A 27,975-nucleotide genomic window follows, 5' to 3' on the forward strand; every position below is an offset into this window, starting at 1 on the left:
GACAGCTTCACAAGGGGTCGAGAACAGGCCCAAGACTTGGTGTTACACATGCAATAAAACTATGATGAGTGTTGATTGTCAATCCCTCGATGCTCAGAATGCAGTTCTTTCTTTACCGTTGACAGTGGGGTGAAGAAGGCAGGTTAAATAAAGTACGTTTAATGTGTGAGACAGAATATGTTGTATGCACCCTCAAAAGCCTTATTTACCTAACCTGATCGATTTATCATAATATCACTATTAGTTACAAGTACATATTATCCCACAGGTATGAAAGCATGATCTCGGGGCTTCTGAAGCAAGAAGAATTTAGCTTCAAGATTTAATGCGAGTCCTGCCACCCAGCTCATAGACAAAATATCAAGGTATCGCAGTGACAGGGGCTCGTAGTAGCTGAGACAGCAGAGGCAGATATGGAATAAGGGGCTTGAGGAATACAATACAGGAGCATACTTAGCGACTGTTAATTCGAACGCCTAGGTGCGCCCTTCACTATGAATGTGTAGCTGATCCAGCTGTGACAATACACTTCTTCAGACAATCTTTCTCTGCTTAGGTTAGTTTCAAATTGTTCTGTGGCCAAGATGTGCGCATCGTCAGCATGTTCTGTTCTTCTATTGTTGCAATATTCGGAATTTTGGTTGAAGTGGCTCCGTCGCTGCCCAGTGGCGTGAGCGCACAGGCTTGCTTCCACTTAGTCGAGCAAGGAGTCGCAATATCCAACTCATCTCAGGCTCTTGATAACCTTTCCCTCCTCGAGGAGAAATAATTTACCATCATTCGTGACATTGAGTTCTCTCAGACGACCACTGTTGTTGTTATCGGCTGTAGCTGAATTCCATCGCGCCGTCCTACCACTCCATCACAACTCATATAGCACTAAGTTTCCATCTGCCTGTGTATCCAGAATGGTTGTATCTCCGTGATGAACAGTGTTGGTTGACCAACGTGCCGTCGAATTTCCTGCGTTCTTGGGTGTGATTTGGTACAATACAAGATTCCCGTCGTTCTGTAATACAAGCTGAACCTTTAGCCAAAGGTGAAGTGTCTAGGATATGCTATTAAAACGACAAATTGACCAGTCGAGCTTCCCTTCCCACGACCATTCCCAACTTCCATCTACGACATGCCGTCATTCCTAGAGGTTGCCGGAAGTCTCTCAGACTACACACATTACATAAACATTCTAGTCCTACCACAGTCACATGTTATTCCAAGTGGATAAACGTAGTAATATCCCAAGACGATTATTCACACTTTGGCAGCCACATAGGGAGACAAAATTCTGAATCTTACAGATTATAGAGGTAAATCTTGTTTTGGGTCACCTTACTTAAAACTTGCCTGACGATTAACAAGCTCCTGGGAACCACTACTAGCCGCATTCTTTTATCGATAATGTTGTCACTTTCAAGAGGATATGTTATAGGTTAGCCTTTATCGATTTTGCAGGCGCTTTTCATAATTCACTACTTTAAAACCCCATTTGAACATTTGAAACGTGTCTCTCAGGTTTCGGCTGTTGCTAATTTTGATTATTTCCCGGGTTAAGTCAACAATGCAGTCACAGGATGATTGCGCCTCAGACACACCACTTCAATCTAAATTATTCTTGATATTGGAACTTATCTATCGCGCAGTGTAACCACCGTCAATAACAAAATCGGCTCCTGTTGTATAGGAACTGGCATCGCTAGCCAAGTAGAGGTATATTCCCTTTAACTCCCTCGGATCAGCATCCCTGCGCAGTGGCGTCAAGCTGAACCACTCCTCCTTCATCTCGAATGGGCAGTCACCCGAGATGGCCGTGTCGATGTACCCGGGGGAGACAGAGTTGATGCGTCCTCCCCACTTAGCCCACTCAACGGCCAGAGACTTGGCCAGATGTATCTACACGACCTCAATGTCAGTCCAAACACTTTTGGAGAACCAAGCGACGTGATTAACTTACGGTACCAGCCTTGCAGGCGTTGTAGCAACTTTGCTCCTGTGGCACATTCGCTGCGTGCCCACTCATTGACGCTGTGATAATGCCGACACCATTCTTTTGTTCCCGGAAGACAAGACCAGCAGCCCTCATGCAGTAGTACGCGCCGTCAAAGTCAACCGCACGGACACGATCCCAGTCTTCAACCTTGTCGTCCAGACCACCCGCCTTAGAAGGCACGCCGGCGTTGGCGATCATTACATCCAGACGGCTAAAGTCCTTAACCGCCTCGGCAACAGCGGCTTCGACGTCTTTGTAATCACGAACATCAACCTGGTAAGCCTTCGACTTCACGCCGAAGTCTTTGGTAATGCCCTCAGTGATTGCAGCAGCCGCTTTAGAAGACGTATGGTACCAGATAGCGATCTGCATCTACTTTAGTCAAGTTCGATGTCGATGAGGACAGTACTTACATTGGCACCAGCTTCGGCAAGACCCCTGGCGATCTCTGACCCTATGCCGCCTGCTCCACCTGTGATTATGACAGTGCGTCCATCAAGACGGAATTGCTTGAAGACGCTATCCTGAACAGGCGGGTTGGGAGCCCGAATGGACTTTCTGGTACCGTTTGTTGTACCGTTGCTGGTCATTTTGGATTTGAACAACTTGGTGTTGGAAAGAGATGATGTATCTGAACGGAGCAATGAGGTTTTTTTCTTGCACAATAGGCCGCAGAAGGTTTGTGCTGTTTTCCGAAGTGAGGGCTGAAAGCTGAAATTCGAGCGCTTTCTGTTTGCACTTCGTGACCGGGGTTCAAATACAGATTACACGAGCCTTATGTGGCACAATGATGTGCTGTTTCTCAGCTTCATTTGTTTCAAACAACTCAGAGTGCGTCCCCGGATACCGGGCCCCAAGGCTCTCATTCCCCAGGAGCGACGGGATTAGACGCCCACCGGAATACTGTCACCCTCGGCGACACACTAAGTCGGGGGCCGGCTGGGGAAAGTCCTTAGACCAAATTGAGCTGTATAATGCAGTGTAGAATGAACATGGTGCCACAATTTCATATTCGCCTAATTTGGCAATTCTTCTATGCTCGAAATCAACAGATCATACCTGCCCTCGCTATGCTCAGCAATGAAAGCCCCATTCACCATGTCATTGCTCTCCGTCCTGTACAAAGCGTCTTCCATATTGTCCTCAATTCCAGCTGCGATGTGTCTTTTCGCAACCCTTGTCCGAGCTAATGCTGGCTCGACTGTGACAAGCCATCGATCATCCACTACTGAAGCAATCTGACCCCAAGGATCCTCGTCTATAAGCAAGTAGAGTCCTTCGATAATACAAACCTCGACGTCCGCCTCGACAATGAAACCATCCATGACAGGATCCTTGACTTTGTGGTCGAACGTCGGGGCCACAACAGGTCTCTGCCCCGCAGACGCCCGCAGCTGGAGGATTAGGTCGACAGCCGCCTTGCCGTCAAAGGTCCAGGGTGCGCCGCGCCGGGCTATAGCCTCCGCCGCGTTGGGAAGCGCACGAAGGATGGCCAGGGGTAAGTGAAATCCGTCGGCAGATACGACGATGGTTTTGGGGTGCGGGGCAGAGGAGGTGTTGATGGCGGATACAACTCGCTGGGCGATGGTCGTCTTGCCGGAGCCAGGGGGCCCCGCTAGCGCGATGATAAGACGGGGATGTGCGTCCGGTGTGTCAGACGAGGAGCGTTTCTTGTCATCCCATTTAGTGAGGATACGCTGAACGAGGCTTTGGTAAGTTGACTCCATTGTAGTAGCTGGCTTGGGCGGACTCCCTCAAATGACTGCCGTTTTTGCCGAGTAGATCGGATTTAATGACCCTCGCGAGGCTGGCAATTATAGGTCAGTATATGGCATTCAGACGGTCACGAATCTAACACACCTTTGAAGCAAGTATGTTTAGTTGAAGAATAGACTTCGCTGCTTCTTGTCAATAGGGCAACAGTCACCCGACCTCAGCTCGGCCCCTCACGGCGGCCCCGCTCCGGTCGGCGCGGCAGTACCCCGCTATCGACGTCACGGGAAATTCTCACTTGCACAAATAAGATGCTTGCAAGTTGTGATAGTCTAGTCAACATTTTCTATGCTGTTCTAGATATCATTGCCATCAGGGTTGAATTTAGCTTATCGCCAGATCTCAAGATGTCGGAAATAGTAAGCAGGCTTCTTTGCATAACCTCTAACTTCTCAGGACAGCGTTGATCTCCCTCTTAGAACCCTGCCTTCGTGCTCCACTCAGTCAAGAACGTCTCGTTCGAGAATCGCGAAGTGCCCAAGCTCCGTGACGAGTACGATGTTCGCGTGCACGTTGAGCAGACGGGCATTTGCGGCAGTGATGTCCACTACTGGCAGCGCGGCCGGATTGGCGACTTCATCCTCGAGTCACCCATCGTTCTTGGCCATGAAAGCTCTGGCACAGTTGTCGAGGTCGGTAGTAAGGTGAAAAATGTGAAGGTTGGCGACCGCGTGGCCATTGAGCCTGGTGTGCCATGCAGACAGTAAGGGTTACATTTGTTCAAGTTGTGGATGAAAACAATCTAACACTGTAAAGCTGCGATTATTGCAGAGCTGGCTCATACAACCTATGTGCAGACACTGTCTTTGCAGCAACACCGCCATGGGATGGAACACTGCAGAAGTACTACATTGTGGCTGGCGACTACACGTACCCCATTCCTGACCACATGTCTTCGGAAGATGGCGCGTTGGTCGAGCCCGTCGCTGTTGCCGTGCAGATCTGCAAGGTTGCTGAGCTCAAAGGTGGCCAAACTGTGCTTGTTTTCGGATGCGGGCCGATTGGTGTACTCTGCCAGGCTGTTGCTAAGGCCTATGGTGCTAGCAAGGTCATTGGTGTGGATATTTCTGAGTCTCGAGCGAAGTTTGCAAAGGATTTTGCAGCTGATGATGTGTATGTGTCGAAGAAGCTTCCTGACGCGCCCGAGGACCCTGTTGAAGCTGCTCGCGCTGTTGGCGAGAAGATTGTCAAGGATTATGGATTTGGAGAAGGGGCCGATATTGTGTTGGAGTGCACCGGTGCTGAGCCCTGTATCCAAGCTGGTGTTTTTGCAACAAAGAAGGGGGGCACTTACGTTCAGGCCGGCATGGGAAAGGAGGTAAGCGCATCCGACTGTCCTGATGTATCACCCATTTTACTAACGTATGATGCACTAGAACGTCGTGTTTCCTATAACCACAGCCTGCATCCGTGCGTTGAATGTGAAGGGGTCTATCAGATATACTACCGGATGCTACCCTGAGGCTGTCAGCTTGGTCGCTTCAGGAAAGGTGAACCCGAGAAAGTTGATCACACATCGATACAAGTTCGAAGAGGCACTGGAGGCATTCGAGGTTGTGAGGCAGGCGAAAGAAAACACACTGAAGGTTGTCATTGAGGGTGTACCAAAATAGAATTCTGAATTAAGTATGTGAATGAAATATTATGAGCACGAGAAAGTTCATATGCCCATGAGTATTATTCAATCTTGATGTGTGGTTTGGAATCTATGATGCAACCTATCTCCACAATCAGTGTGCTTTTTGAATACGTCTGGCCTGATAACATGAACATGACCACTGAAAAAAACGATGATAGTGTCAACACTCAGCTAACTGGGTGGGGGACAAGCAAAAATGAATGCAAAAACATACAACACCAGGTATTCGCTGGTCGTCACCGACCCAACTACTAATCCGGCCCTCACTGGCTTATCTATGGGAGAGCGGACGGGATCCCGAGTTTTCCAGTGGGTATGGTCGTATGTGACATAGAGCAAGTCAAAAATAGCTTATAACAGGTGCAACCATCTCTGTTGCATGTCTTGGAATGCATTTACAACGCTTTGCGAATTAGATTCCTACGAATATAGAGCACCCGACTCTAAGCGTAGACGTTCACAGGCTTACTTTCACATCGCAGGTAAGTAAGTGACAGTTTAACACTGCCGCGAAACTACTATGAAGCAAAGTCGCTCTGCATCCGTTGCTGATTACCGACGGCTGTCTTCGGTCTCGCGAATTAGTCCCGTTCTGAGCTCCGCGCAGGGGGTCACAGGCGTCCGCTTCCCCAGATTCCCCGCACCGAAGCAACCCTTCCCGACCCGGACAACAGTCAACCGACAACTTTATTCGCCGTCCTGAACAATGACGGCACACGTACCCACCACTCCCGTAAATGGGCCGGTACAAATGCCCCGGCACTTGCCTCTGCCCTGGTCCGTATTCGCACCACCCGACTCAAGTAGAACTCAGCGCCCACGCCAATCCTCATTCTAAATCCAGAACCTAGTCATCTGAAATCACCGAAGCAATCATGGTCCTACCAAGTCACCCGAACCCCGCAGCGCCGGTTTTCACCCATTTCAATCTCGCCGGGAAAACCGCTATTGTTACGGGTGGAACCCGAGGCATCGGCCTCGAAGCCGCTCGCGGTCTCGCTGAGGCCGGCGCTAAGGTCGCGATCACTTACACAAGCACCCCGCCTGAGGAGGCGGACGCAACAGCCGCAGCGCTATCGAAGTCCGGCAATGGCGTGCTGGTAAAGGCGTACAAGTGCAATGTCAAAGTGCGGGCTGAAGTAGAGGCCGTTATCGAAGCCGCGGCGAAGGAAGTCGGCGATGGAAAACTGGACATCGTTGTTGCGAACGCCGGTATCGCAGATCACATTCCTGCCATTGACTACCCCGAAGATAGATTTAGGGAAATGCTGGACGTCAACTTCCACGGTGCGTTCTGGACTGCACAAGCCGCGGCAAAGGTGTTTGAGAGACAGTTCAAGGCGGGCGGTGATGGACGTGGCAGTATCATCTTCACGGCCTCCGTGTCGGCCATTCTTGTTAATGTGCCGCAAAAGCAGGCGGCTTACAACGCTAGCAAGGCGGGAGTTGTGCACCTTGCAAAATCACTGTCCGTGGAGTGGGTTGACTTCGCACGGGTGAACTGCGTGTCCCCGGGTTTTATCGCAACAGATAGTATGTGTTTACTGTTCTTGGTTCTGCATGCCGACTTGCTGACAAAGTTAGTGCTCGCGGTACATCCTGAAGAGTGGAGAAACAAATGGTTCTCTATGATTCCTGGCGGCCGGCTATGTGAGCCTGCTGAGCTGAAGGGCTCGTACGTCTACTTGGCTAGCGATGCAAGCAGCTACATGACCGGTAAGGCGTTTTCCACTGCCTTTGACTTGCCTCGGAATACTGACGATTATAGGGGCCAACCTTGTGATTGATGGTGGTTACACGTTGCCGTAGACAGTTTGAAATCCCAAAAATAACAATCTCTTGAATTTGTAGCATTATTACATTTTGCGGTGAATCGTACAAACGCAGACTGTTTCTCGGATGTGGCCAAAGTCGTTAAAGTGACGATCGAGTGGCAGCAGCAGTTAGAGACTGATAGTTCGTGGCCCGAGTGTAATAAAATGGCCTTATACCGGCAGCCAACTTAGGGATCCATTTCAAGTTCATAGATGGAAAAAATAGAAAAGGAAAGGGCATTTTGGTTCTCTATAAGAAGCAGCATAGCATAACATCATAGCGTGAGAGTTTACGCAGCTGATTTAATGTTGTCCCCATACGTCGTAGAATGTGTATTGTACCATTATGAGCCTGAAGGGTTTGAAATCGTATGGTAAGTATAGTAGTACCTATGTAGCATGGTAGTAATTCGACGACCAAGGTCACAGAGAAGGACAAGCAGCAAGTAGGCACTGATAAGATAAAAACAAATAAAATAATCTATGTAACACAACAAGAATGGTCAAGCAAAAAAGTAGTTCGTATGAAACAAACAAAAGGCAAAAGACAAAAAGATGGTCTCAATTGAAGGTGGAATTTAACCACTGTAACTCCCCGAGGTGGGCTCGAACCACCAACCTCCAGATTAACAGTCTGACGCGCTAGCCAATTGTGCCATCGGGGATTTGAGATCTGATTGGTTGGTAGGCTTACCGGAAAGTCAACTCATAAAGCTGACCCACAATGTTTCTCTTGGTCCAGACAACTGGCTCCACTTAACGCAGCAAAATAGTGTTATCAAAATCAAGGTTGTTAAAGTATTTCGTTGTACAGTTAGGGGAAAACAGTGTATAAGCATGTGTAAAATATTATGAGATTTACGCCCATTTAACGGTAACCAGATGAATCTATCTTGTTCTTTGTATTTGCGCTAGAATTTTGACAACGTTCTTGACTCATACTGCTTCGAAAATGGGGCTCAATAACCTATACAAGAAAGCAGCCGGATCATACAGATCAAGCAGTTCTCAAATGTGTTTGTGCACAGGCTAATTGCTTGTCATCTCTCAAGTTCAAATGGTGTGTTGTATCAATGAAACCAAGGAGTTGCTTTATTTTGTAGACTTACTCCATAGAAAGGGTTCTTTGTCTTCGCAAATACGTGCCATCATTATGACCTCAGGGGACCTGATGGCCATGTCTATCAGGCTCAAAACCTCTCTCTCCTTCGACTGATAACTGAACATTCCAATCGCAAGACCCTTAGAGAGCACGAAAAGAGGCCATTTCCGTTATTCTCGGATAAACACATTGACAAGACCGGGACCAGCACCTTTATAGTTGCCAAGACTCTTCACGCAGCTGCAGCATCAATTTTCCACCACTGGCATCAATTCCCCTCATCTCACGCTTGACCCCGCGTAGGTCATCACGCATCACGTCTTCGGGTCAAAACTGCCCGCAAGCGATTGTAAAATTCCTTCTTGAACGCGAAGAAACCGTCCTTTCCAGATTCTCGAGTTCTCACTTCCTTTTCAACCAGGACTCTGACATCCCATCACAAAAATGTCGCTCGCCGATCATACGCTGAAGCTCACCAACACGCTCGAGCAAGCCAAGCTCGTCCCCGGCTCTGCGGCGGGGCTCATCCCAGAGGGCTTCAAGCCGACGACCAAGCTCGAGGTTTCGTTCTCAGGCAAGGTCGTGGACGCGGGCAACTTCTTCCGCGCGGGAGAGTGCAAGCTCGTGCCTAGCATTTCGTTCGCCGCCGAGGAGAGCGCGCCGTCGCATGCTTCTTACACGCTCTTCCTCACGGACCCGGACGCGCCCACACCGGACAACCCGCAGTTCGCCTTCTGGCGCCACTGGGTCCTCCCCGGACTGCAGCCCCTCAGCGGGGAATCGGTCGTCGCCCAAACGAAGCCGGCGTTGACCGAATTTCTCGGGCCTGGTCCTAAGGATGAGTGAGTTTTTCTCTCCCTTCCAGAGTCAATGCTTTCGCAAAGAGCTGGGCTTGGAGCTGTCATTCGAAAAGCCGAAATGATGACTACTGACACCGTGTGCCACTAGCTCGAAGCCTCACCGGTACCTCTTCCTGCTCTACCGTGAGCCCGAGGGTCTCGATTTGAAGAAGGAGGATGTTGGCGGAGAGGAATTCGTGCAAAGGCGATCGTGGAAACCCGCCGAGTTTGCAGAGAAGCACGGATTGAAGCTTGTCGGCGTCAACTGGATGACTTGCGCCGGGGATGGCTGGACCGAGTAACTCATGCATAACTGCACAGTATGACTTAAGACGATAGACAACCCAAAAGCCTAATAAATGAAATTGAAAATAGCACAATTGATACAAAATAGTCTTTGAGTTTCGCCTGGTGTTCGGGGTAATGAAGGGCTTTTCCATTACATTGGTAATACATATTTTACAATGAGGTGATTTTCCTCAAGTAGTTGAGCAACATAAGGTCCTATAGTCTAGTTGGTTAGGACGTCGGATTCTGACTATCATCAGATCCTTCCGTAGGCCCAGGTTCGAATCCTGGTAGGACCTGTAATTTTTTGTTTTTGCTCCATAAATTGACATGCCTCATTTTGTGAAGCCACCTGCAATTTTGCATTTAGGCATTTAAAAAGATAAATAATCTGTTGCAGCAGGTCTTCAGATTTTCGCAATGATTGACATAAAGCAACGGCACTAGGTTGCAGCTATGGTCGGCCGCATGGGATCGATGGATATAGTTTACAGGGAACGAAGCTCCAATGCAGGGGCCCTAGACCCCTAAGGCGATCCAAGTTCCAGCGGTGGTTCCCCCAAATCGACGCTAAGTCGTGGCACATCACCTGAAGACGCGTTCAGTGCCAAACACCATTTAAATTTTTTGGCATTGGACGCGATCTATGTTGACGGAGAAGTGAAGAATCCACGACAGCCCTTATTACATTCAAAAGTCATGCAGCGCTACGTCGTCCGTCGACAAAGCTCTCTTGCTGCTGCGAAGAGGATACTGGCGCAAGCTGACGACGAGCCTGATTTTGAACCCCAGAGAGCGGTGCCGAAGCCCAAGACGCGGCACGTCGCCGCCAAATCTCGATCATCTCCAGCGCAAACAGACGCGTCTGAAGCGGACTTCACTCCGGACGCTGAGCAAGATGAGGGCCATGAAATTGCAGAACCGCAACCCAAGCGGCGGAGAGTCGAGAAATCAAAGAAACCCAAGAAATCCGACGCGGCCAAGTTGCACATGGACCTCCTTAGTTCCTCGCGAGAGGTGATCAAGGATCCTTGTATGCCCCCATCAAGGACGCACGCAACCTCTTACCACCGGCCTTTATTATTAGATGGTCAATCGGGAAGAAATGGACGAGATGCCCTCCTATCCTGGTTCGACTCAATCAGCACTACTCGAGGGATGCCTTGGCGGAAAGCCTGGATAGATCCGGCTTCTGTCCCGGACCCAGGGGACCTCCGCCGGGCGCTCGAGAAGCGCGCCTACGAGGTCTGGATCAGCGAGATTATGCTGCAGCAAACACGCGTGGCGGTTGTCATCGACTACTGGAACAGATGGATGGCGCGGTGGCCCACAATCCAGGACCTCGCCTCTGCTGAACCTGAAGACGTGCTCAGCGCGTGGCGTGGGCTGGGGTATTACTCCCGCGCGACGCGGATCCACGAGGCCGCGAAGCTCATTGTTGGGGATGAGAAGTGGAAGGGTCTGATGCCGGCCGACACATCGGAGATGGAAGCCAAGGTCCCTGGTGTTGGGAGGTACACGGCCGGTGCGATCTCGGCCATTGTGTTTGGCAGGGCGGCGCCGATGGTGGATGGCAACGTGCTGAGGGTCTTGAGTCGACAACTGGGTATTTTTGGGAACGTGAAGACGGACAAGGCGATTATTGACCTGCTTTGGGCGGCGGCGGATGCGCTCGTCAAAGCGGTTGCGAGCGATGCGGTTGCAGGAGATGGAAAGGAGAACACCGAGACACCTGCGAGTGATCGGCCTGGGAGATGGGGCCAGGCTTTGATGGAGCTAGGAAGCACCGTCTGTACACCCAAGCCCAACTGCGCCGAATGTCCCATTACGAAGACGTGTCGGGCCTACGCCGAAGGTATCGCGCTGGCTGCCAAGCCGAAGAAAGCGACGAAGGTGGAGGACATTGAAGATTTGTGCTCAATATGCGAGCCCTTTGAAGAAGACATTGATGAGGGCTCTGCATCAGGCGAGGACTCAGACGCCGCCCCGAAAAAGCCGGCCAAGGTAGTCAAGGGGGCTAAACCTGGGACGGGGCCGAAGCAAGCCACATTGGCAGCGTTCAAGTTCACTTCCAAGGCTGCGGAGAAGGAGACGCCGCCGAACAAGCAGTCACTAGACGCAAAAACTCTAGAAATCATAGCCAATCACGCGAAAAAGTTCCCTCTCAAGGTCGTCAAAAAGGCGGTACGGGAGGAAGAGGCACTGGTCTGCGCCATCCGACGCGCTGACGGGCTATTCTTGATCCACCGGCGCCCTGACAAGGGCCTGCTTGCTGGACTGTGGGAGCTGCCTAGTCATACTCTGCCAGCCGCGACCAGCAATTCGGCGGCATCGCGGAAACGGGACGCCCAGGCATATGTGTCGGACCTGGTTAGCGGCGGTAAGAAGCTGAAATTACGGCACATGGGAGAAATAGGCAGCGTGCCGTGGCTCTTCTCCCACCTAAAACTGACCATGCATGTTCACCTCTTCGAAGCGGAAGGGTCGGGGGATCTTGCTTCTAAGCATGATCGGCATAAGTGGGCGACGGTCGAGGAGATTGAGGACGAGTCGATGGGAACCGGAATGAGGAAGTGCTGGGCTCTGGTGACGGAGTCGGCGGTTTAAGTGGTTGGCTTGTTTCGGATGAAGTCGACTTCAATATGCCGGATAATACCCCCTGACTTGTAGTGTAACAATATAATGAAACTCTGGGTGCGTTGCCGATCCGAACGAATGTTCTGCTTATTTACCCCGTTGGTGATGCCGAAGTGTGCCTTTGTATATCGGTTGTTAAACCTGGCCGAACCCGTCTTTAGTTGAATTTATCCGAGCGTCGGCCGCATGTTTTCGGTCCGCGATATTGAAACTTCGTAAAACCCGGCCCCCGAACTTCCTCCGGTCGGCCTCCTTTCGTCCCGTCCTGTCGCTGAGGACCGCCGTAAAAACGTCCGCGTCTTCCGGGTCTTTCGGAAGACCCTTGCTTCTCGCCATGGGGCTAAGTTGGTGTTGAGGTGGGTACGTGTTTCTTACCCTGAACCCCCCACAACCCTCCAATTCTTGACCTTCTTGCCGTTGACGATATCATCAACCACCTTCATAGCCTGCCCGGCTAGCTCAATCGGTAGAGCGTGAGACTCTTAATCTCAAGGTTGTGGGTTCGACCCGTAAGCGCCATCTTCTCAGACCTGCAATGGTATCAGCATCACTAACACAAACCAGCCACGTCGGGCTCAATTCCCGTCAGCGATTGACCAAACATCATATCTTTTTTTTTTTTTGCCTTAGTTCCTCAAGTCGGACAAATCTGTTAGTGACTTGACAATACCATTTTCTCGTGTTTATAGTCTGAGTTCTCTCAATGTACCCAATGAAGAGTTTTGAAGAAAATACTCGAGTGCCAAGCATCACGACATCGTGAGAGATGATTTCCCCCCAATCGGCAGATCATTCTCCTTTCTCTTAACTTTGGAGAAAAGTCCAAGACTCTTCCAAGAAAACCCCGCCACAATGCCATGGCTCAATATCAAACCCCTCTTGACTTGGGTATACCTTGACAGGCCACATGGCGCGCCTTTCTCCAAAAACCAAGCATCTTGGCGGGCTTGGCATCGCGGGCTGCGAACCTCCGTCCCTGCACGACGGGATCTATCCTGGGCTAGTGTAGTTCGGCGGCCGAGAACCGATCGCCAAATGTGGTCGCATTGGCGGCTAAATGAACATGCTTATTCTGATGGTAGGGTGACGGTGGTAACCACATCGTTTGACGGCAAGGTAACCGGAAACCGTGACAGGTTGTCCACTTGAAACCCCAATAAAGACTCGGGCTCGGCAACTTCGGTTTGCTGGTGTGTGTAAAATCTAGTCCAGTTTTCCCACCTCCTCCTCGAAAAAAAGAAAAAAGAAAAATGGCGGGTATTCTTTCTTCCATAGTAGTTGGCTATTTCGTTGCGGGAGCACTAGGTAAAACTGGGGTAATTGATGACAATGGAGCTCACCAGTGTGATTGGAACCCGGCCGGTCCGCTCAATCCTCACCTAAGCAAGAGGGCTTGCTCTCTTCCTTTTAGTGAAAACCGAGCCTCTACAGTGTCTAGTTGGCGTCCCTGGACGCATAGGCCGGTTTGTACCAGCGCAAAGACGAAATCCAGGTATTGCGCTTTCGTCAAGGATGACTTCCGTGGGGAGTCGAGCATACTCATTCTCACCAGTCCAGAAGTGGCAGCCGGGGACCTTAGCTTTGTTGATGACTTTGATACGCAATGGCTCGAATCCGGCCCTTTGTTCCCGCTGCCCGAGACAGCGCCGTACGAGGTCAAGGAAATGGCGGGTAAAGGTTTCGGCATTGTGGTGAACTCGACAATTCCCGCGGGTAACGTCATCATGCGAGAGTATCCGGCAATCTTGCAGACAACGTCGACGGAGTTGTCGGGGAAAATCGATGCAGGAGAGGCTTTATGGGTGCTAGAGGAGGGTTTCATCCGACTGCCGACGAAAGATCAGTTGAAGGTGTTTAATCTTGCGAGGAGCACGGGCGGCCATGTTCTCGAAGATACTATCCGGACGAACACTTTTGGCGTGACTTTTAACAATGCCAGCCATTATGGGTTGTTTCCAGGAGTTGCGGTAAGATTGTTTTGTTGTCAAAGGGCGTATAATCTTACTAACACGAGAATAGAGAATTAACCACGCTTGCAGACCAAAGTTAGTCATTACTAGTTCCTGATGACATAAAAACCACAGACTTACCTAATTCTAGCGCAATAACTCGTTTCTCTCCAAGAACATTGGCGTTAGAAGTGTTTGCGTATCGGGATATCCAGGCAGGCGAAGAACTTAGCATCAGTTGTCAGAACCCCAAATCCTTCGGCGCCGCCCCCATCACAGTCATACTAATACAAAAAAAAATAGATGCTCCATTAAACATGATTTATGAGGACCGTCAAAAGACGCTCAAAGACTGGGGCTTTAATTGCACTTGCTCCCTCTGCAGCAGCTCTAGCGACATCGTGGCGGCGTCAGATGGCCGGCGTGAACGCATACAGCAAATCCTTTCGGCACTTGACAACCCTGTTTTCCGCTCGTCGACTACTCTCATTGGGGAGCTGGCAGACGAAGTGGATGTCATCTTGGAGAAGGAAGGGCTGACGGCGCAGAGGGGCGACTTTTACGACATCCTCGCCAGGGTTTATATAGACATGGGTGATGTCAAATTGGGCAGGAAGTATGCAGAGATGGCTGCGGAGAAGCTGGCGCATTTTGCGGGGTACGACGACGAGAGGACGGAGAGGGCGAGGGTGCTTTTGGGGGAGTTGGGGAAGGCTGGGGCAACATAAGGGCGCTGGGGGGAGGGAGGGAGGGGGATCCGCAGGGTGAACATTTCGCCCTGTTTGGAGGGATTTCAAGTTCGGGTTAATGGGCGACGGTGGTGCCATAACGTGTTATTGCCCACCGGTATTGGTATTGGCCCGGAGGAAAGGAAGTCTGGCCCCAAGTGACGGGGGTAAGGTTTCCTGATTTGGAGCGTTTACCATGTCCCAGTGCCGGATAACTCTTTTTCAGTATGGCACATGCGCGGGGGATTTTTGTTTAAGGGAGGAGGGGTCTGATCTATTTTTCCGACGCACGGGTTGGACATCTATCACGGCTATGCGGCAACGATCTTACCCAAGATTCTGGGACTCGGATTAGATTCACGGGAAGGGAATTCCCGTTCGATCCTGCCGGCATTCACTTAGACTACCAAAATAGTTTATATCGTGATGTGCATTTTATGGGTTGGGGCTGTTGAGGCTCTGGCTGGAGACCCTCCTCTTGATGCCAAGAGGCTTAGAGGCTTGGAGGGCTTGGAACAATCTCTGCCAAGACATACTTGGCATGCTTCTATGAACGTCATTTGAACAACATTTTTATCTGAATATAGTTTAAAATCAGGAAAAGACTAAGAAAAGTATAATTTTCTCTTTAAAGACAATGGATCTGTGACTGGGACTGTTGCTGGAACAAAAAAGCTACTTGTTTTGATTTTGATCACTACTAGGCACTGAAGCCATGGCAAACCAGGGGCTTGTTTTGTTCATGATGTACATCCAAACAAACAACATCATCGCACCAGAACATCGAGAACAATCAGAACAATGCGACTGTCACCAGGCGTTCTATACCTCGATCTCCAGTATTTAACCAACCCATGTAACCCAGCATCCCCTGCTTGACCAGAAAGCAACGCAACAGCAGGTCACATCACATCTCGGCTACGACGCAAGCAAATCGCACTATTACTCACAAAAAAACACATAGACAAACGAAACAAACATTAGGAGTCCAAAAACCATGTGCATCCAGTGGATCGCCTCGGCCAACTGCGTCGCTGCACTAAACGGCAGCCCGCAGTACGGATGCAAAGGCGCACACGTGGTCGTTGTGCGCCGCAAGGTATGTGACAAGGCAACCGAGCGCTGCATGTGCTTCTTCGGCTCTTGTGACGAGATCCTCACCCTTTTTCAAGAAGACCAGGACACCGTCGAAGCCCCTTGCGAGATGTGCGGCATTGGCGAGGACCCGGCGCACATGCTGCTACTCCGGATCTTTGACAAGGAATTCGCCAAAGAGTGGATTGCCGCTTTTGGAGAGGCTCACTGGCAGAGGTGCACCGAGGGCAAATGGCTAGGGCGTTACGGAAAAGAGGATTCGGAAGATGAAAACCCAAGCGGCGACGACTCAGGAGCGTGAGAGCACCGGTGAGTCAAATCGGAAATTGCTTTGTGTAAGGTTAAATTTGACCACGCCAACTTCAGGAATTAATCACTACGTAAACACGCACAAAAGCGGAAATTTTTGTTTTTCTTTTTTTCTGGACGTGGGAAAAACTTTGTCGATCAGTTACATTTGTTCTTTACGTAGGCTCCGAATCGAGTGAGATTTGGAAATTTCTGGCGGTTGATATTTGCAATTGTTAAGTAAACGTTGTGACCAACGCTGACTATCAAAGATTATAGACATCGTATGAGAATCTAAATTGCAAAGCTCCAAGTATCTCCGCAAAGCTAGTCATTTACATTCTTGGCCGTGGAGTAGCTGGGTTTTGCCTGGCATGAAGACTATGGAGCAAAGCAATCGGCGTTCCTCTTCGCCATGTGACGAGTGGATTCTGTTGGCACATAAAATTTCGGATTGTTGAGATGGTTTGTCCAGAGTGTGGGCGGAGATGGGTGGTTGAGCCCGAGCTGTCAGTAGAGCGCTTAGATATTCCTCCTCCAGCCCCTCCCCGCCCTTCATACGGGCCCATTGAAGGAAGCTTCTCCGTGGAGACTTTGGGGTTAGACAAGTAATAAAGTAGGGGACCTGGAGAGGCACTTCGGGGGAAATGGGTTCGAGAAAGTGGGCAAAAAAGGGAGCTGGATGCCCGGTTATCCTGGTTAGGTTTGATGGGAACTTTTATGCTCACGAATCACCGGCGTAACACGGCGCAATTGTCGCGGTCGTGGTTGGCCGAGACTGGATGTAAGCTTAAACTACGGGGGCCTCACGAGCCCAGATCCATCTCGTTTCGCAGGATTGAGGGGGAATGAGATGGCGCTGGAGCCCGTAACACTACTAAATGTAAAAGTTGGCCCGTGGGAGGCAAATTGTCGGTCGAGGCCCGATGGGCCTGGCCTGGTCGTACGCATCTTTCATGTAACAATAAACGGAGAACCGTACAAGGGGCTGCTGCCAGTATGACTCGATTTCAAGGTTCCGCGGGCGTAAACCACGCAGGCAGTCGTCGGTCAGAGTGTGTGAGCCGGTAGTCGCCTCACGGAAGATGGCCGAGCGGCAGTTACATGCGCGGACAAACCCCGTCGACCTATCCCCAAAGAGTCCGACTTGGCCCACCGGCCGACGGCGAACCGCGGCGCCGCCTACGAACTTGCGAGATGGAAGCCAGGGATTGGTTGCTTCTTGCAAATGATTAAGCTGTGGAAGCGGTGCGCGTTAGCCTACCTACAGCTGGGGGGGTTCCACGTACTATGTAGATTGTCATGGATCATGGGACAATATGGGGCTTTTGCGATGGGCCTTTCTCCGTAGATTGTACTCCGGTGCTGCAGTGTTCTTTCAGCATTTGGTCAGCAACAACAAACCAGAACCGGTTGTTAACGAGTCAGAGCACAGCAATTCTTTTATGAGAAACCTTTTGGGGTTCAAGGACGTTGCGGGGAAATGGCCGTCTCCAAACTTCCCATAGCGCGGAGAATGCGGAGCCATATTCCCACCCAACTAACACAGGGGTACTCATTGGATGCCGCCCCCCTGCCGCCACGCCCGACTTGGCTGCGTACTTGGCCGCGCACTTGGCACACCAAGACCGTTTCCAAGGAACATCACGTCACTTGGCGCCGGCGGGATCGTCGTGTGTCGAACTCTTGGCCCAGTTCAACGACCGCGAAGTAGCTCTGCTTGTCGGTGCAGACAAGCCTTGAGGCGGCCTTGTGTTGCATCACACCCTCTTGGATGGAATCCAACTACAATCGTTCCCGGCCACGCTGTTAGTGTTGTCAGCGGCGTTGCTTTTTTTTTTTTTTTTACCGGGCGAGGGTTATCCTGTTGAGATGCGAAGCTACTGCATGTTTTGTCCGTGGTATTATCTGTTGGTGTGTTGCATTACGGGGACTTGCGGGAGTCTCCTTACGATCCCAAAGGCTACTACTGGACGAGGCCTAAATATGAGAAAGCGAGCATATTGGTGATGGATGCGCGGATAGATGACCGTTATGGCTTTACTGTAGGCTATATCCTGGGGCTACGAACAGTCGTCCGAAGCCCTCGGGCGGTCATCCCAGTTCTCCAGGGCGGGCAGGCAAATAACTGAAATTTTAAACTTTGTATCAGAGCATTTTCCGTCGATTCCGCCTGTTTTTCCGTCGTATCGCTTTTCGGAGTCAACTTTTGGACTTTCAGCATTCAAAATCTAGAGTCCGCTTCCTCCATTACTAACGCAAGCGGAGAATATTGTTGTCTCTGCATATCACTGTGGATATATGCAGATAATTACAGCAAAGATGCGCGAAATAAGTAAAGAAAAAAAGAAGAAAAAAAAAGTAGCTTGATTACTAGAAGAATGGGCGCGTCAACTAACATGAACAGCGGAGAACTTGCCGCTCCATTTTTGGCCAACCCCCCCCTCGACTCGAATCCTCTTCCTCCTCTTCCCCAACTTACCCCAAAGCTGCTGGTGTGCGGTCACCATGGCTAGATGTGGTCAAGCTTCCGCCCACTTCACGCACCAGCGCCGGCCGCTTCTTCTCCCCACGCATCTCCATGTCTTATCCCCATCCCCCCATTTCTGGCCATCCCTGTAGAGTTTCGTAACAGGGACACATTCGCTTGTTCCTCCCCTCGTAATTTTCACGACAGCGGATCGGAAGTTGAGCGATTGGATAGTCGGCATGGTCTCCCCCGCCGATGCCTTCGACCCTTTTCCCACGGGGTCGCATTGACCTTTGGTTGTCATCTGGCAAAGAGGGCGGGGAATACCAGTCGTATGGCGCGCGCGTGTCGAGTTTACATTTGTGATATAGGTTATTCATGTGAGCTGTGCTAGTCCGAACCCATTTCGTCTCTTCCCCAGTCTTCTCGAGTATTAATACCATCCCTTCTCTTCGCCTTTCCCCCGGATTTCTGGTTCCTCAACCGTCGTGTTCATACCTCAACCCTCACGCCCTCCTCCCTTCTCTTTTTTTTTCAAAGCCCGCTGTCGAATATCTCCGTGCGAGCACCGAAAGAAAAAGAAAAAAAAAAAAACAACTGCCAAAATGGCTGGAGGCGGTGTCAAGAAACCCATCAACGTCTTTAAACTTGGCGAGCTCGGCGAGCCCAAGGGCGTCTTCAACTGGCGACTATGGTTCGCCGTCATCTCCTTCGGCCTCATGGGCGCCGCCCGTGGTGTCGATGAGGGTCTCATCTCTGGTGCCTTCGGTTCCAAGGACTTCCAGCGTTTCATTCACTACGACCAGTACAGCGAGGTTGAGAAGACCAACATCAAGGCCAACGTCTCTGCCATGGTTCAGCTCGGTTCCGTTGCTGGTGCTCTCTTGTAAGCCTTCTCCCCTCCTGGCTCTGGTATCATTACTAACATGAATTTGACTAGTGCTTTCGTCATTTGCGACAAGATTGGCCGTATCTGGGCTACTCGTCAGCTCTGCATTGTCTGGATTATCGGTATTGCTATCTTCATGGCCAACAACGGACACCTTGGCGCCGTTTACGCCGGCCGCTTCATCGCTGGTCTCGGTGTCGGTCAGACCCCCGTCGTCGGACCTGTCTACCTCGCCGAGATCGCTCCCGCTTCTGTCCGTGGTCTCTGCACTTGCGTGTTCACTGGCTTCGTGTACCTCGGAATTGTCCTCGCCTACTTCACAAACTGTAAGCTTTAACCATTAGTTGCTTCACTACTCTTGAACCCCGCTAACAACAAGTGTGTGTGTACAGACGGCTGCCAAATTCATCTTGGTGACACCACCCACAACCGCTGGCTTGTGCCCACCTCGCTGCACATCATGTTTGCCGGCATCATCTTCATCTTGACCTTCTTCCAGTTCGAGTCTCCCCGCTTCCTCGTCAAGCAGGGCAAGATCGAGCAGGCTACCGAGACCATGGCCCATCTCCGCCACCTTCCCGTCGACCACGAGTACGTCACTCGTGAGATCTACAGCATCCAGGCCGCTCACCACGAGGAGCTTGAGGCCAGCAAGGGCGCCACCTGGTTCGGCAAGATCAAGGAGCTCTTCCTCGTTCCCAGCAACCTGTACCGTCTCTACCTCAGCACCATGGTCCAGTTCCTCTCCCAGTGGTCTGGTGCCGGCTCCATCACTCTCTACGCCCCTGACCTGTTCAAGATCCTCGGCATCACCGGCCAGAACGAGTCCCTGCTCATCACTGCCGTCTTCGGTGTCGTCAAGCTCACGGCCGCCATCCTCTGCGCCCTGTTCTTGGTCGATGTCATCGGTCGTAAGCGTGCCCTGCTCACAGGTATCACTCTGCAGGCCATCGCCATGATCTACGTCGCCGCCTTCCTGACCCACGTCCCCCTCTTGGGAGTCGACGAGAGCTTCGTGCTCCCCACTCACCTCCTCGGTGTCAGCCGTGGCGCCATTGCCATGATCTACATCTCTGGTTTCGGTTGGGCCCTCGGCTGGAACTCCATGCAGTACCTCTTGACTGCCGAGCTGTTCCCTCTCCGCGTTCGTGCCCTCGCTACTTCGTGGGCCATGACTCTTCACTTTGCCAACCAGTACGGCAACAGCCGTGCCGTCCCCAACATGCTCCTGTCCACCGACCACGGCGGTATCTCCCCCATGGGCACCTTCTGGTCTTTCGCCGCCATCACCTTCATCGGTGGTGTCTGGGTCTGGTTCTTCGTTCCCGAGACTGCCGGTCGCTCCCTCGAGAGCATGGACCGCCTGTTCGAGCTGCCCTGGTACAAGATCGGCTTGTACGGCAACCGCGATGCCGAGGAGCGTGACATCGTCTACAACGAGAAGCAGGAGGCCGCCGATGGCGTCCAGGGTGCCTCCGTGCACGCCGAGAAGAAGACTGAGGTTTAAAAAAATTGTAATTGTAGATATCAGGAAGCGTCTGATGATTGAAACAAAAGGGCATATAATGAATGCACTATACCCAAATAATGAAAATGAATTCAACAAGAACTCTTCGTCCGATATCTTGCGCGTCTTCGTGTGAACATGCCTGTCATTTCTTTTTTCTCTTCGCTGTGAAAGTTGGTTGCGATCTGCATGATGCATGAAAAAATGACAGGGATTGGGAGATATCATACATTTTGTAAAGCGTAATCCCGTAATTTTCAGCCTGTACGAGCTGGTATCGCGAGCAATTACACGGAGAAAGCCCGTGTGAGAATGAAGAGCGTGAGCGGGCAATATCCGCATTCCCAAGGGTCGCGGAGGTAGGCCGCAACCGTGGGCCGCGGAAATGCGGGAAAACACCGTCGCGGCCTTGGCGCGGGGAAAACCCGCAGTGGGTATGGGGGACAGACTCGGGCGAGGACGGGCGATCGGCAAATGTAATGGAAGCATAGCCGGACTTTGTTGATAAGTATTCTACATGTCGCTGGGTGTAGGCATGAAGTCGTGCGTCATTAGGATACCAGCATTGGTATGGGCGGTACTTGGCGTTTCGCCCGCTCGTGTGATGGGCCCAGACTGCAAGTAGAAGCGCTTGTTGCAAGGTTGAGGAGCTTCTATTAGTGAGACTCTCTTTGCTTCTGAACCATAAGAGTACTAGGCTCGGCGGATTAACGTTTACCTTCTCTTGATGCGGGGTTTGAACTACTCTCTCACTACGATGAAGCATGGAAGGCGTGGTGCCTGTCTTGAGTGGGAGCAATGCTGCCATGGGCCAGATACGATAGAGGTACCGTATCACGACTATGTTCTCCAACCCCAAATTAAGTCTGGAACAACCTTTATGGCTACGCAAGGGAAGGTCTGTGGTACACACACTAGCTTCGTTCCGATTGGCAAACTGTCACCGTTTTATGTCTCAAATTAGACTCGTTACGTCTATACAGGTGAACTGAGTATCCTGGACTGGCACAGGGAGAGCACATCTGTATGCTCTTTCTTCTTGCAAAAGCTGAGTTAACCTCTTGAAAAGATTAGCCATCAGCTCCCTGATCTGCATCTGAAAAGAAACTGAAAGAGCAGGAATGACCTTCCTGAGATATCGCTGGCGGGAGAGCCTCATCATTTGTTGAAGGTGCTAAACCAGAAGCTCTACTAGTAAACAATGTCTTATCTGACCTTTAGTATTGTTGACTAAGGTGTTTGGTGTTGGAAATCATCTTTCAACGAAAGGAATCAGAAAGTTTATACCATTCGATTAGCTCGTCCTTCATCGGAGGTATAGCATGACCGGCGAAGCTTGCAGCGGTCAACGAAGACGGAATGTATCAAAATAACAGCACTGAGCCAGCCTGCATAAGTAGCATTATGAAGAAATTCTCTAGCTCTTCTGCATGGCTTTTTCGGATTTGTTCGACTGAATGGTGATTCTGCAAAGTCATTGGTGTTGAAGATTGATTTCAAGCTCATTGATAGTCTGTCCCGTAAGTGAATTTCCTTGGCTTGTATGCACTTATGAGACATGATTTGCAACGCAATGGTGTCTTTACTAGAGTCTACTGCATACGAACACCTCTTAGTGCAACTTCAACCATTCCTTAGGTAAGTGAATGAATCAAAGTGGTACAATAGGTCAAGTATTCATTGTGCCTTTTGAGTTTCCCTTTGTGTGTTGCACAAGTCAACTTAGTGTACAAGTATTGCGTTGAGATGCAGCCTAACGTAATAAGGTAAATATTATCACAAGCAACTGTTGTATTCAAAATCTCTTCCAACTAGATAATGGTAGAAAATCGATTTGAACTTTGCATTGTTTACCATGAAGTGGTAAAGGTCATGGTCCTGGCATTCGTAGGTGGGGGTGCAGAAAGAATCAGCAACTCAAACTCTGTCACGCACATCAACATTCTTCCGGTTGTTTTCATAACTGCGAGTTGCCCAATGCTAAATCTCTTTTAAGAGGCGCTATAGAGTCTTGATTACTCTTTGGTGATGATAAAAAGGCTCTGGAAGGGTGAACGACATCCTAGCCGAAATACAACAACAATGTTTGCTTGAAGTAACTACATCTCAACATGCTGTCTTTGACGATAGTTGTTGAACCTAACTGTAAATAAAGCTCTTGAAGTAGACTGCTTAGCTTTTGAATAGCTTTGTATGCCCTGGATAGCTATCCAGACTTCGATAAACTACCTCCATCTAACTTTCGAGCCTTGAGCAATGATGATGAAACCTCCAACTCGTCTTTTCCAAGCAGCTCACCATACTGTTTCCTAGCATCACAGCCTTGACGGTTTTCACCATCGCTCGTAATGGAAATTCCGCCAATGTCATGCTGTACGAAGTAACGAGACAACCGGTGGCGTTTTGTTGGATCAATGCCGTGTGCCTAAGACATGGTGAATCAGAAGATTGTGCTATAATCAAATCTAGTGACAGTTTCTCCTAGGCCCGAACTTAGTCTCCCCAGTCTATTATTTAAACAAACGGCCTATAAACTCCGACTTGAAAGAGCTGGTCATATCCAACGTCCGTGGATGCTTGTCAGCCCGGTAGGATTGTTCTAAGAGATTATACAAAAATGAACCGTACAGCAAGTTTCATGAGACGAAATTATTGCGTGCTAGTAGTACAGTGTACGCCATGGCAATGAGCGTCTCATGTCTGGTATCTGAGCTGAGGCTGTTGCTGTCAATACCGTCACAAATTCTTCCTACCCACACACATATCTGACTCTTGGAATGCCACATGAACCCATGAAGATTACATTGCGTATATAACTTGATAACATGAATCAATAAGTTATGCTGGGAACTTATAAGAATCTGTATCCGTATGGGCTAAAATCCTTGTCTTGGTTCTTGAGCTTTTACATAGTCTGCACCTGCGACGAACGAATGGTAGCCACGCCGTCATCTTGTCGCAACCTTCACTGTCATGTTTGCAACGCGAAACTCAACGCGAACCTCAAGCTTGCAGATCTTTGCTACCAATAACATGTGTGAAAACGTGCATTGAGGCCAAGACACTCATAGCCTGAGATGCAGAAGACAGATGTGTATGTATAGGAAACTGAGAATATCGTGCTGACATCCCGTGCGATTTGCGCTGACAGCTTGATTAGCTTCTCACACAATACTTACATACAGCTTGAAAATCAATTCACTTTTACCCCCATTTCCGTCGAAACGTCATGTCCGAATAAATTGACGGATATGCCGGAAAAGAGATGAATGTTAGCATCCGCCCGGATTCAGCCGATGTTAATTTATCCAAAATTTGGACATGAAACAGCATACCGACTTCTTCAACAGAGTTGCGGGCAGTATCAGCTGACAACAGGGACCTTGAAGATCAGACAACCAAACATCAAGTGTCGGCAATCGCTCAAATGAAGTCTCATGTTTACTGTGCACTTCGCTCAGTTCTGTTGGATACTTCGGTAGCCGCCATCCCCGGTTTCAGTTTTTTCCTTCATTCGGTCCGCTCCTCCCATATAAATGGTGAGTGCAGGTCAAGTTGGCTTGTCTCAACAGCATTTCCACAAAGACTATACAGTGTTTTGAGAACTGCGCGAAGAGATGAATGAATGTAAGATATAAGATTGGATAACTTATGCTATAATCTAATAAGCATGCACAAAAAATTGAAGGTGAGGCACGGAATGGAATGTTGCTCTAAAAAGAAAAGGCATCTATCTCTTGGTGTAAAGAGCGAAGAAGGAATCGTTCACGACCACTGTCAGAGACGGCAAAAGAGAAGGGCCCTGACCAGGGATCGAACCTGGGACCTCTCCCAAATTGAGATGCCGATTGACAACCCTAAGGGAGAATCATACCGCTAGACCATCAGGGCGATTATTGAAGTGGAGATGTGATCTCCGACGGAAGGTCGAGGACAGGAGAAAATTTTATGCCTTCACGATGTGTGGTATGGAGCCTGCTATGGGTCAACGCGCACAGTGGTTTAAGTGGGACTATTCCCTTTTCAATCTAGCGTGCAACCGTTGTTCGTATGCGCGTTATAGTAATAAGTGGGTTTACCTTACTACTTGTAAGTATGCAGTTATCCGATTTCAACAACCACAACGAACTTCACACAAGGCAGTAAACAGAGAAGAAAACTTCGAATCAGTCTCAGGGGTAGGATGCTAAAACAAACGATCTTTAAATAATAGCGACGTCGGTCTCTCATGCGAGCCTACGTTGCTAATGTTTCTGCGTCATCCCCTCCTTGTCTCGATCCTAGGCGTGCTCGTGTCTACCCTAGAGACGCCTATCCGAGAACAATCAGCCAGGGGACTATCTTATCGTTTTAGATCCCGCTGCCTGCGATAGCTTGAAGTACAGCTGGCTGCTGTGTTGATCTAAATAGTCTCTTGTCTAGCTAGACGTTGTTGTGCAGCCACTTGTTAATCGCCGCCCATGATGACTTGTTCTGTGTTTACTGTACGTCACATAAGCATGTATCATCCATCAATGGTGCATGACGTCTTTTAAAGATTCCCTGATGTACACAACTTTTGCTAGATATATATCGAGATGTGTTGGAACGGTAGGTAGGAATCTCGTAGGTAGTACGATATCCTTATAACAGGGTATTAGAGTAAGGGAACTTGTACTTATGAAGTAGGGCTTTTAATAGTAAAGAATGTATAGGCTTATATTGAAGCTGAGTTGGTTGAGGAACTAATAGCTAGCTAAGGGAGAGAATTAGGCTAGTTATATAGTAGTATAACGTCGCCTATAATAGCTAATATAGGAAGCTATAAGCTAGGTTTAGTATACGTAAGTATATACGTCAACTAGCTTATAAAGCAGCTTATAAATCAGACTAGAATCTTCTTTAACTAAATAGACTTTTAGATAAGGTTAAAGAGAGTATTCCATAGGGATTTGAATGTCATATGTTTAAACTAGCAAGCAGCCATTCTTAGCTAGTTACTTTTGTAAGTCCTACTAAGTCTTAGATAAGACTAAATAGGATAAATAAGTAAAATAGAAGTATAATATACTTATACTTCTAACACCCCCTCTTTTATACTATTTAGTAGAAAAGATAAAAGGGTAATTCTAGTTAATACTAGAAGAAGGATCTAAACCTATAAGTTTAATAAACTTAATAAAGTTAGGTCTAGATAGAGGCTTAGTTAACCCGTCAGCCGGCATACTAGTAGAAGGAATATAGGATATAGAGATATTTCCTTTTTCTACTTCTTGCCTAGTATAATAATAGTATATCGCCGTGTATTTTGTTCGATTATGATATTCTGGGTTATAGGCTAGGTTTAGGGCTCCGTTATTATCGATTTTGATTGGTATTGGCTTATAGTTAAAGCCTAGTTCAGATAGGAGACCTTGAAGCCAAATAGCCTCTCGTATAGCCTCTTGAATGCCGTTAAAGTTGTTGTTTTCTAGGATTTGTTGAATATAGTGGCTTTGAGAGATTTGTAAAGACCCATTAGGTCTATCTCTAGTGATCTTGAGACCTAGAAAATAGCTGATTTCGCCTAGATCCTTAATTTCAACGAATTTAGAAACCAATAACTTAAGCTTCTTTATTTCGTTAAGATTCTTAGCGAATATAATAAAATCGTCGACGTGGGTTACTATGATAATAGGATTGTCCTTATTATTATTATAGTAGGTTGCCTCGTCGGATTTAAGAGGTTGTAGGCCTAGTTGTTTAAATATAGCCTTAACCTTAAGTTGCCACTGTCGAGGGCTCTGTTTTAGGCCGTATAGGGCTTTTTCTAGCTTTAGAACCTGATTACTAGTAGGATTATATCCTATAGTGTTTTGTTTAGGGTTCTGTTTAAAGAATTCAGCTAGAGGAATATTAGAGGGATCTAAATAGATATCTTCCTCTAATTCGCCGTTTAAAAAAGCTCCTATGATATCGATATGATGAATTTCCCAATCGTAATAGGCGGCAAGGGCAAATAAAACCCTATAAGTTGTAGGGTTAGACCCTATAGCGAAAGTCTGGAAATAATCGATTCCGTAACGTTGTTCAAAGCCTCTAGCCACAAGGCGGGCTTTATATTTATCGATTTTTCCATTAGGTAATAATTTCCGCTTAAATATCCATCTAGCCGTTATAGGCTGGGTTGAGGCTAACTTAGAATTTATAGCCTTAAAGGTGCCTTTAGAGATAAGTTGGGAAATCTCTTGATATATAGCTTTAAGCCATTTGTCTTTTTCAGGGCTTTTAAGAACCTGTTTAATAGTAGACGGTTCCTTAGTATAGTAACTAGAAAAGAAATAGTGAATAATATAGTTATTCTCTTTAATAGTTATATATTCCTCCTTGTTCTTAATAGAAGGAAGCCTGATTTCGATTTTGTTTTTAAAGTCTTTAGAGACTATAACGTCTTTAGAGACGTCTTTAGAGGGTATAACTTCTTTAGCTTCTTTAACGTCTCTAGAGACGTCTTTAGAAATACTAGAAGTAATGGATTTAGAGGAATCTTGAGCCTCTTGTTCCCCCTTTCTTATAGTATTTCGTATAAAACGAATATGAGTAGCCCTTATGATTCGTGATTTATAAGGCTTAGTAGAGCAGTATATAATATGAATATTCGTTGCCTCTGTATAGAGGTATATGCCCTCTTGAGTATAGGTATAAACCTTATTCGATTTGACTTGTTTTTCCTTAGGATAATATATATAGACCGAATCTCCTATGTTATATAAGGAAGATAAATCAGGTCGATTATCCTTATTAGGAAATATATAGTTGAAAAATGCCTCGTATGGTGTAATAGGGAGTCTTGAAGTAGCTGTATAGTTTAATAACTTAATAACAGCTTTAAAGACTTCATCCCATAGAAATAGAGGTAGTTTTAAAGCTAGTAATATAGTTCTAGCCTTTTCAACTATGATTCGATTTGCTCGTTCAGCTATACCGTTTTGTTCTGGCGTGTATGCAGTAG

At 48.6% G+C, this 27,975-nt stretch overlaps 10 protein-coding genes across 10 annotated transcripts, besides 1 other annotated feature; 8 read left to right on the forward strand and 2 right to left on the reverse strand.

Moving 5' to 3' along the window:
* Nucleotides 1-1,629: 1,629 nt before the first annotated feature.
* CTRU02_211133 (l-xylulose reductase) lies at nucleotides 1,630-2,577 on the reverse strand (the record flags this gene model as incomplete). The annotated part of the gene is made up of 3 exons (XM_036720159.2): nucleotides 1,630-1,890; nucleotides 1,952-2,353; nucleotides 2,401-2,577. 3 exons carry the CDS (start codon nucleotides 2,575-2,577, stop codon nucleotides 1,630-1,632), a joined length of 840 nt encoding a protein of 279 aa, XP_036587902.2.
* Nucleotides 2,578-3,003: 426 nt separating this feature from the next.
* CTRU02_211134 (phosphoribulokinase/uridine kinase) lies at nucleotides 3,004-3,714 on the reverse strand (the record flags this gene model as incomplete). Its single annotated transcript, XM_070205578.1, has 1 exon — nucleotides 3,004-3,714. The coding sequence occupies one exon, from the start codon at nucleotides 3,712-3,714 to the stop codon at nucleotides 3,004-3,006; it is 711 nt and encodes a 236-aa protein (XP_070060821.1).
* Nucleotides 3,715-4,107: 393 nt separating this feature from the next.
* CTRU02_211135 (D-xylulose reductase A) lies at nucleotides 4,108-5,373 on the forward strand (the record flags this gene model as incomplete). The annotated part of the gene is made up of 4 exons (XM_036720160.1): nucleotides 4,108-4,119; nucleotides 4,180-4,463; nucleotides 4,517-5,078; nucleotides 5,137-5,373. 4 exons carry the CDS (start codon nucleotides 4,108-4,110, stop codon nucleotides 5,371-5,373), a joined length of 1,095 nt encoding a protein of 364 aa, XP_036587903.1.
* A 222-nt stretch (nucleotides 5,374-5,595) lies between these two features.
* Nucleotides 5,596-5,733: a sequence feature (Protein overlapping with rRNA (CTRU02_211136, KAL0934337.1) was converted to a misc_feature.).
* Nucleotides 5,734-6,274: 541 nt separating this feature from the next.
* CTRU02_211137 (short chain dehydrogenase reductase family) lies at nucleotides 6,275-7,208 on the forward strand (the record flags this gene model as incomplete). Its single annotated transcript, XM_036720161.1, has 3 exons — nucleotides 6,275-6,932; nucleotides 6,984-7,115; nucleotides 7,168-7,208. 3 exons carry the CDS (start codon nucleotides 6,275-6,277, stop codon nucleotides 7,206-7,208), a joined length of 831 nt encoding a protein of 276 aa, XP_036587904.1.
* A 1,551-nt stretch (nucleotides 7,209-8,759) lies between these two features.
* On the forward strand, nucleotides 8,760-9,456 carry CTRU02_211138 (phosphatidylethanolamine-binding protein; the record flags this gene model as incomplete). Its single annotated transcript, XM_036720162.1, has 2 exons — nucleotides 8,760-9,157; nucleotides 9,264-9,456. The coding sequence occupies 2 exons, from the start codon at nucleotides 8,760-8,762 to the stop codon at nucleotides 9,454-9,456; spliced, it is 591 nt and encodes a 196-aa protein (XP_036587905.1).
* Nucleotides 9,457-10,141: 685 nt separating this feature from the next.
* CTRU02_211139 (g-specific adenine glycosylase) lies at nucleotides 10,142-12,049 on the forward strand (the record flags this gene model as incomplete). The annotated part of the gene is made up of 1 exon (XM_036720163.1): nucleotides 10,142-12,049. One exon carries the CDS (start codon nucleotides 10,142-10,144, stop codon nucleotides 12,047-12,049), a length of 1,908 nt encoding a protein of 635 aa, XP_036587906.1.
* A 1,280-nt stretch (nucleotides 12,050-13,329) lies between these two features.
* Nucleotides 13,330-14,106, forward strand: CTRU02_211140 (uncharacterized protein; the record flags this gene model as incomplete). The annotated part of the gene is made up of 1 exon (XM_070205579.1): nucleotides 13,330-14,106. One exon carries the CDS (start codon nucleotides 13,330-13,332, stop codon nucleotides 14,104-14,106), a length of 777 nt encoding a protein of 258 aa, XP_070060822.1.
* Nucleotides 14,107-14,345: 239 nt separating this feature from the next.
* On the forward strand, nucleotides 14,346-14,756 carry CTRU02_211141 (uncharacterized protein; the record flags this gene model as incomplete). The annotated part of the gene is made up of 1 exon (XM_070205580.1): nucleotides 14,346-14,756. One exon carries the CDS (start codon nucleotides 14,346-14,348, stop codon nucleotides 14,754-14,756), a length of 411 nt encoding a protein of 136 aa, XP_070060823.1.
* Nucleotides 14,757-15,753: 997 nt separating this feature from the next.
* CTRU02_211142 (uncharacterized protein) lies at nucleotides 15,754-16,152 on the forward strand (the record flags this gene model as incomplete). Its single annotated transcript, XM_036720166.1, has 1 exon — nucleotides 15,754-16,152. One exon carries the CDS (start codon nucleotides 15,754-15,756, stop codon nucleotides 16,150-16,152), a length of 399 nt encoding a protein of 132 aa, XP_036587909.1.
* Nucleotides 16,153-19,214: 3,062 nt separating this feature from the next.
* CTRU02_211143 (MFS quinate transporter) lies at nucleotides 19,215-21,005 on the forward strand (the record flags this gene model as incomplete). Its single annotated transcript, XM_036720168.1, has 3 exons — nucleotides 19,215-19,495; nucleotides 19,550-19,824; nucleotides 19,891-21,005. The coding sequence occupies 3 exons, from the start codon at nucleotides 19,215-19,217 to the stop codon at nucleotides 21,003-21,005; spliced, it is 1,671 nt and encodes a 556-aa protein (XP_036587911.1).
* Between the last annotated feature and the right edge of the window lie 6,970 nt (nucleotides 21,006-27,975).

This window comes from Colletotrichum truncatum (assembly GCF_014235925.2).
Source record: "Colletotrichum truncatum strain CMES1059 chromosome Unknown Contig_0007, whole genome shotgun sequence".
Lineage (NCBI taxonomy): Eukaryota > Fungi > Ascomycota > Sordariomycetes > Glomerellales > Glomerellaceae > Colletotrichum > Colletotrichum truncatum.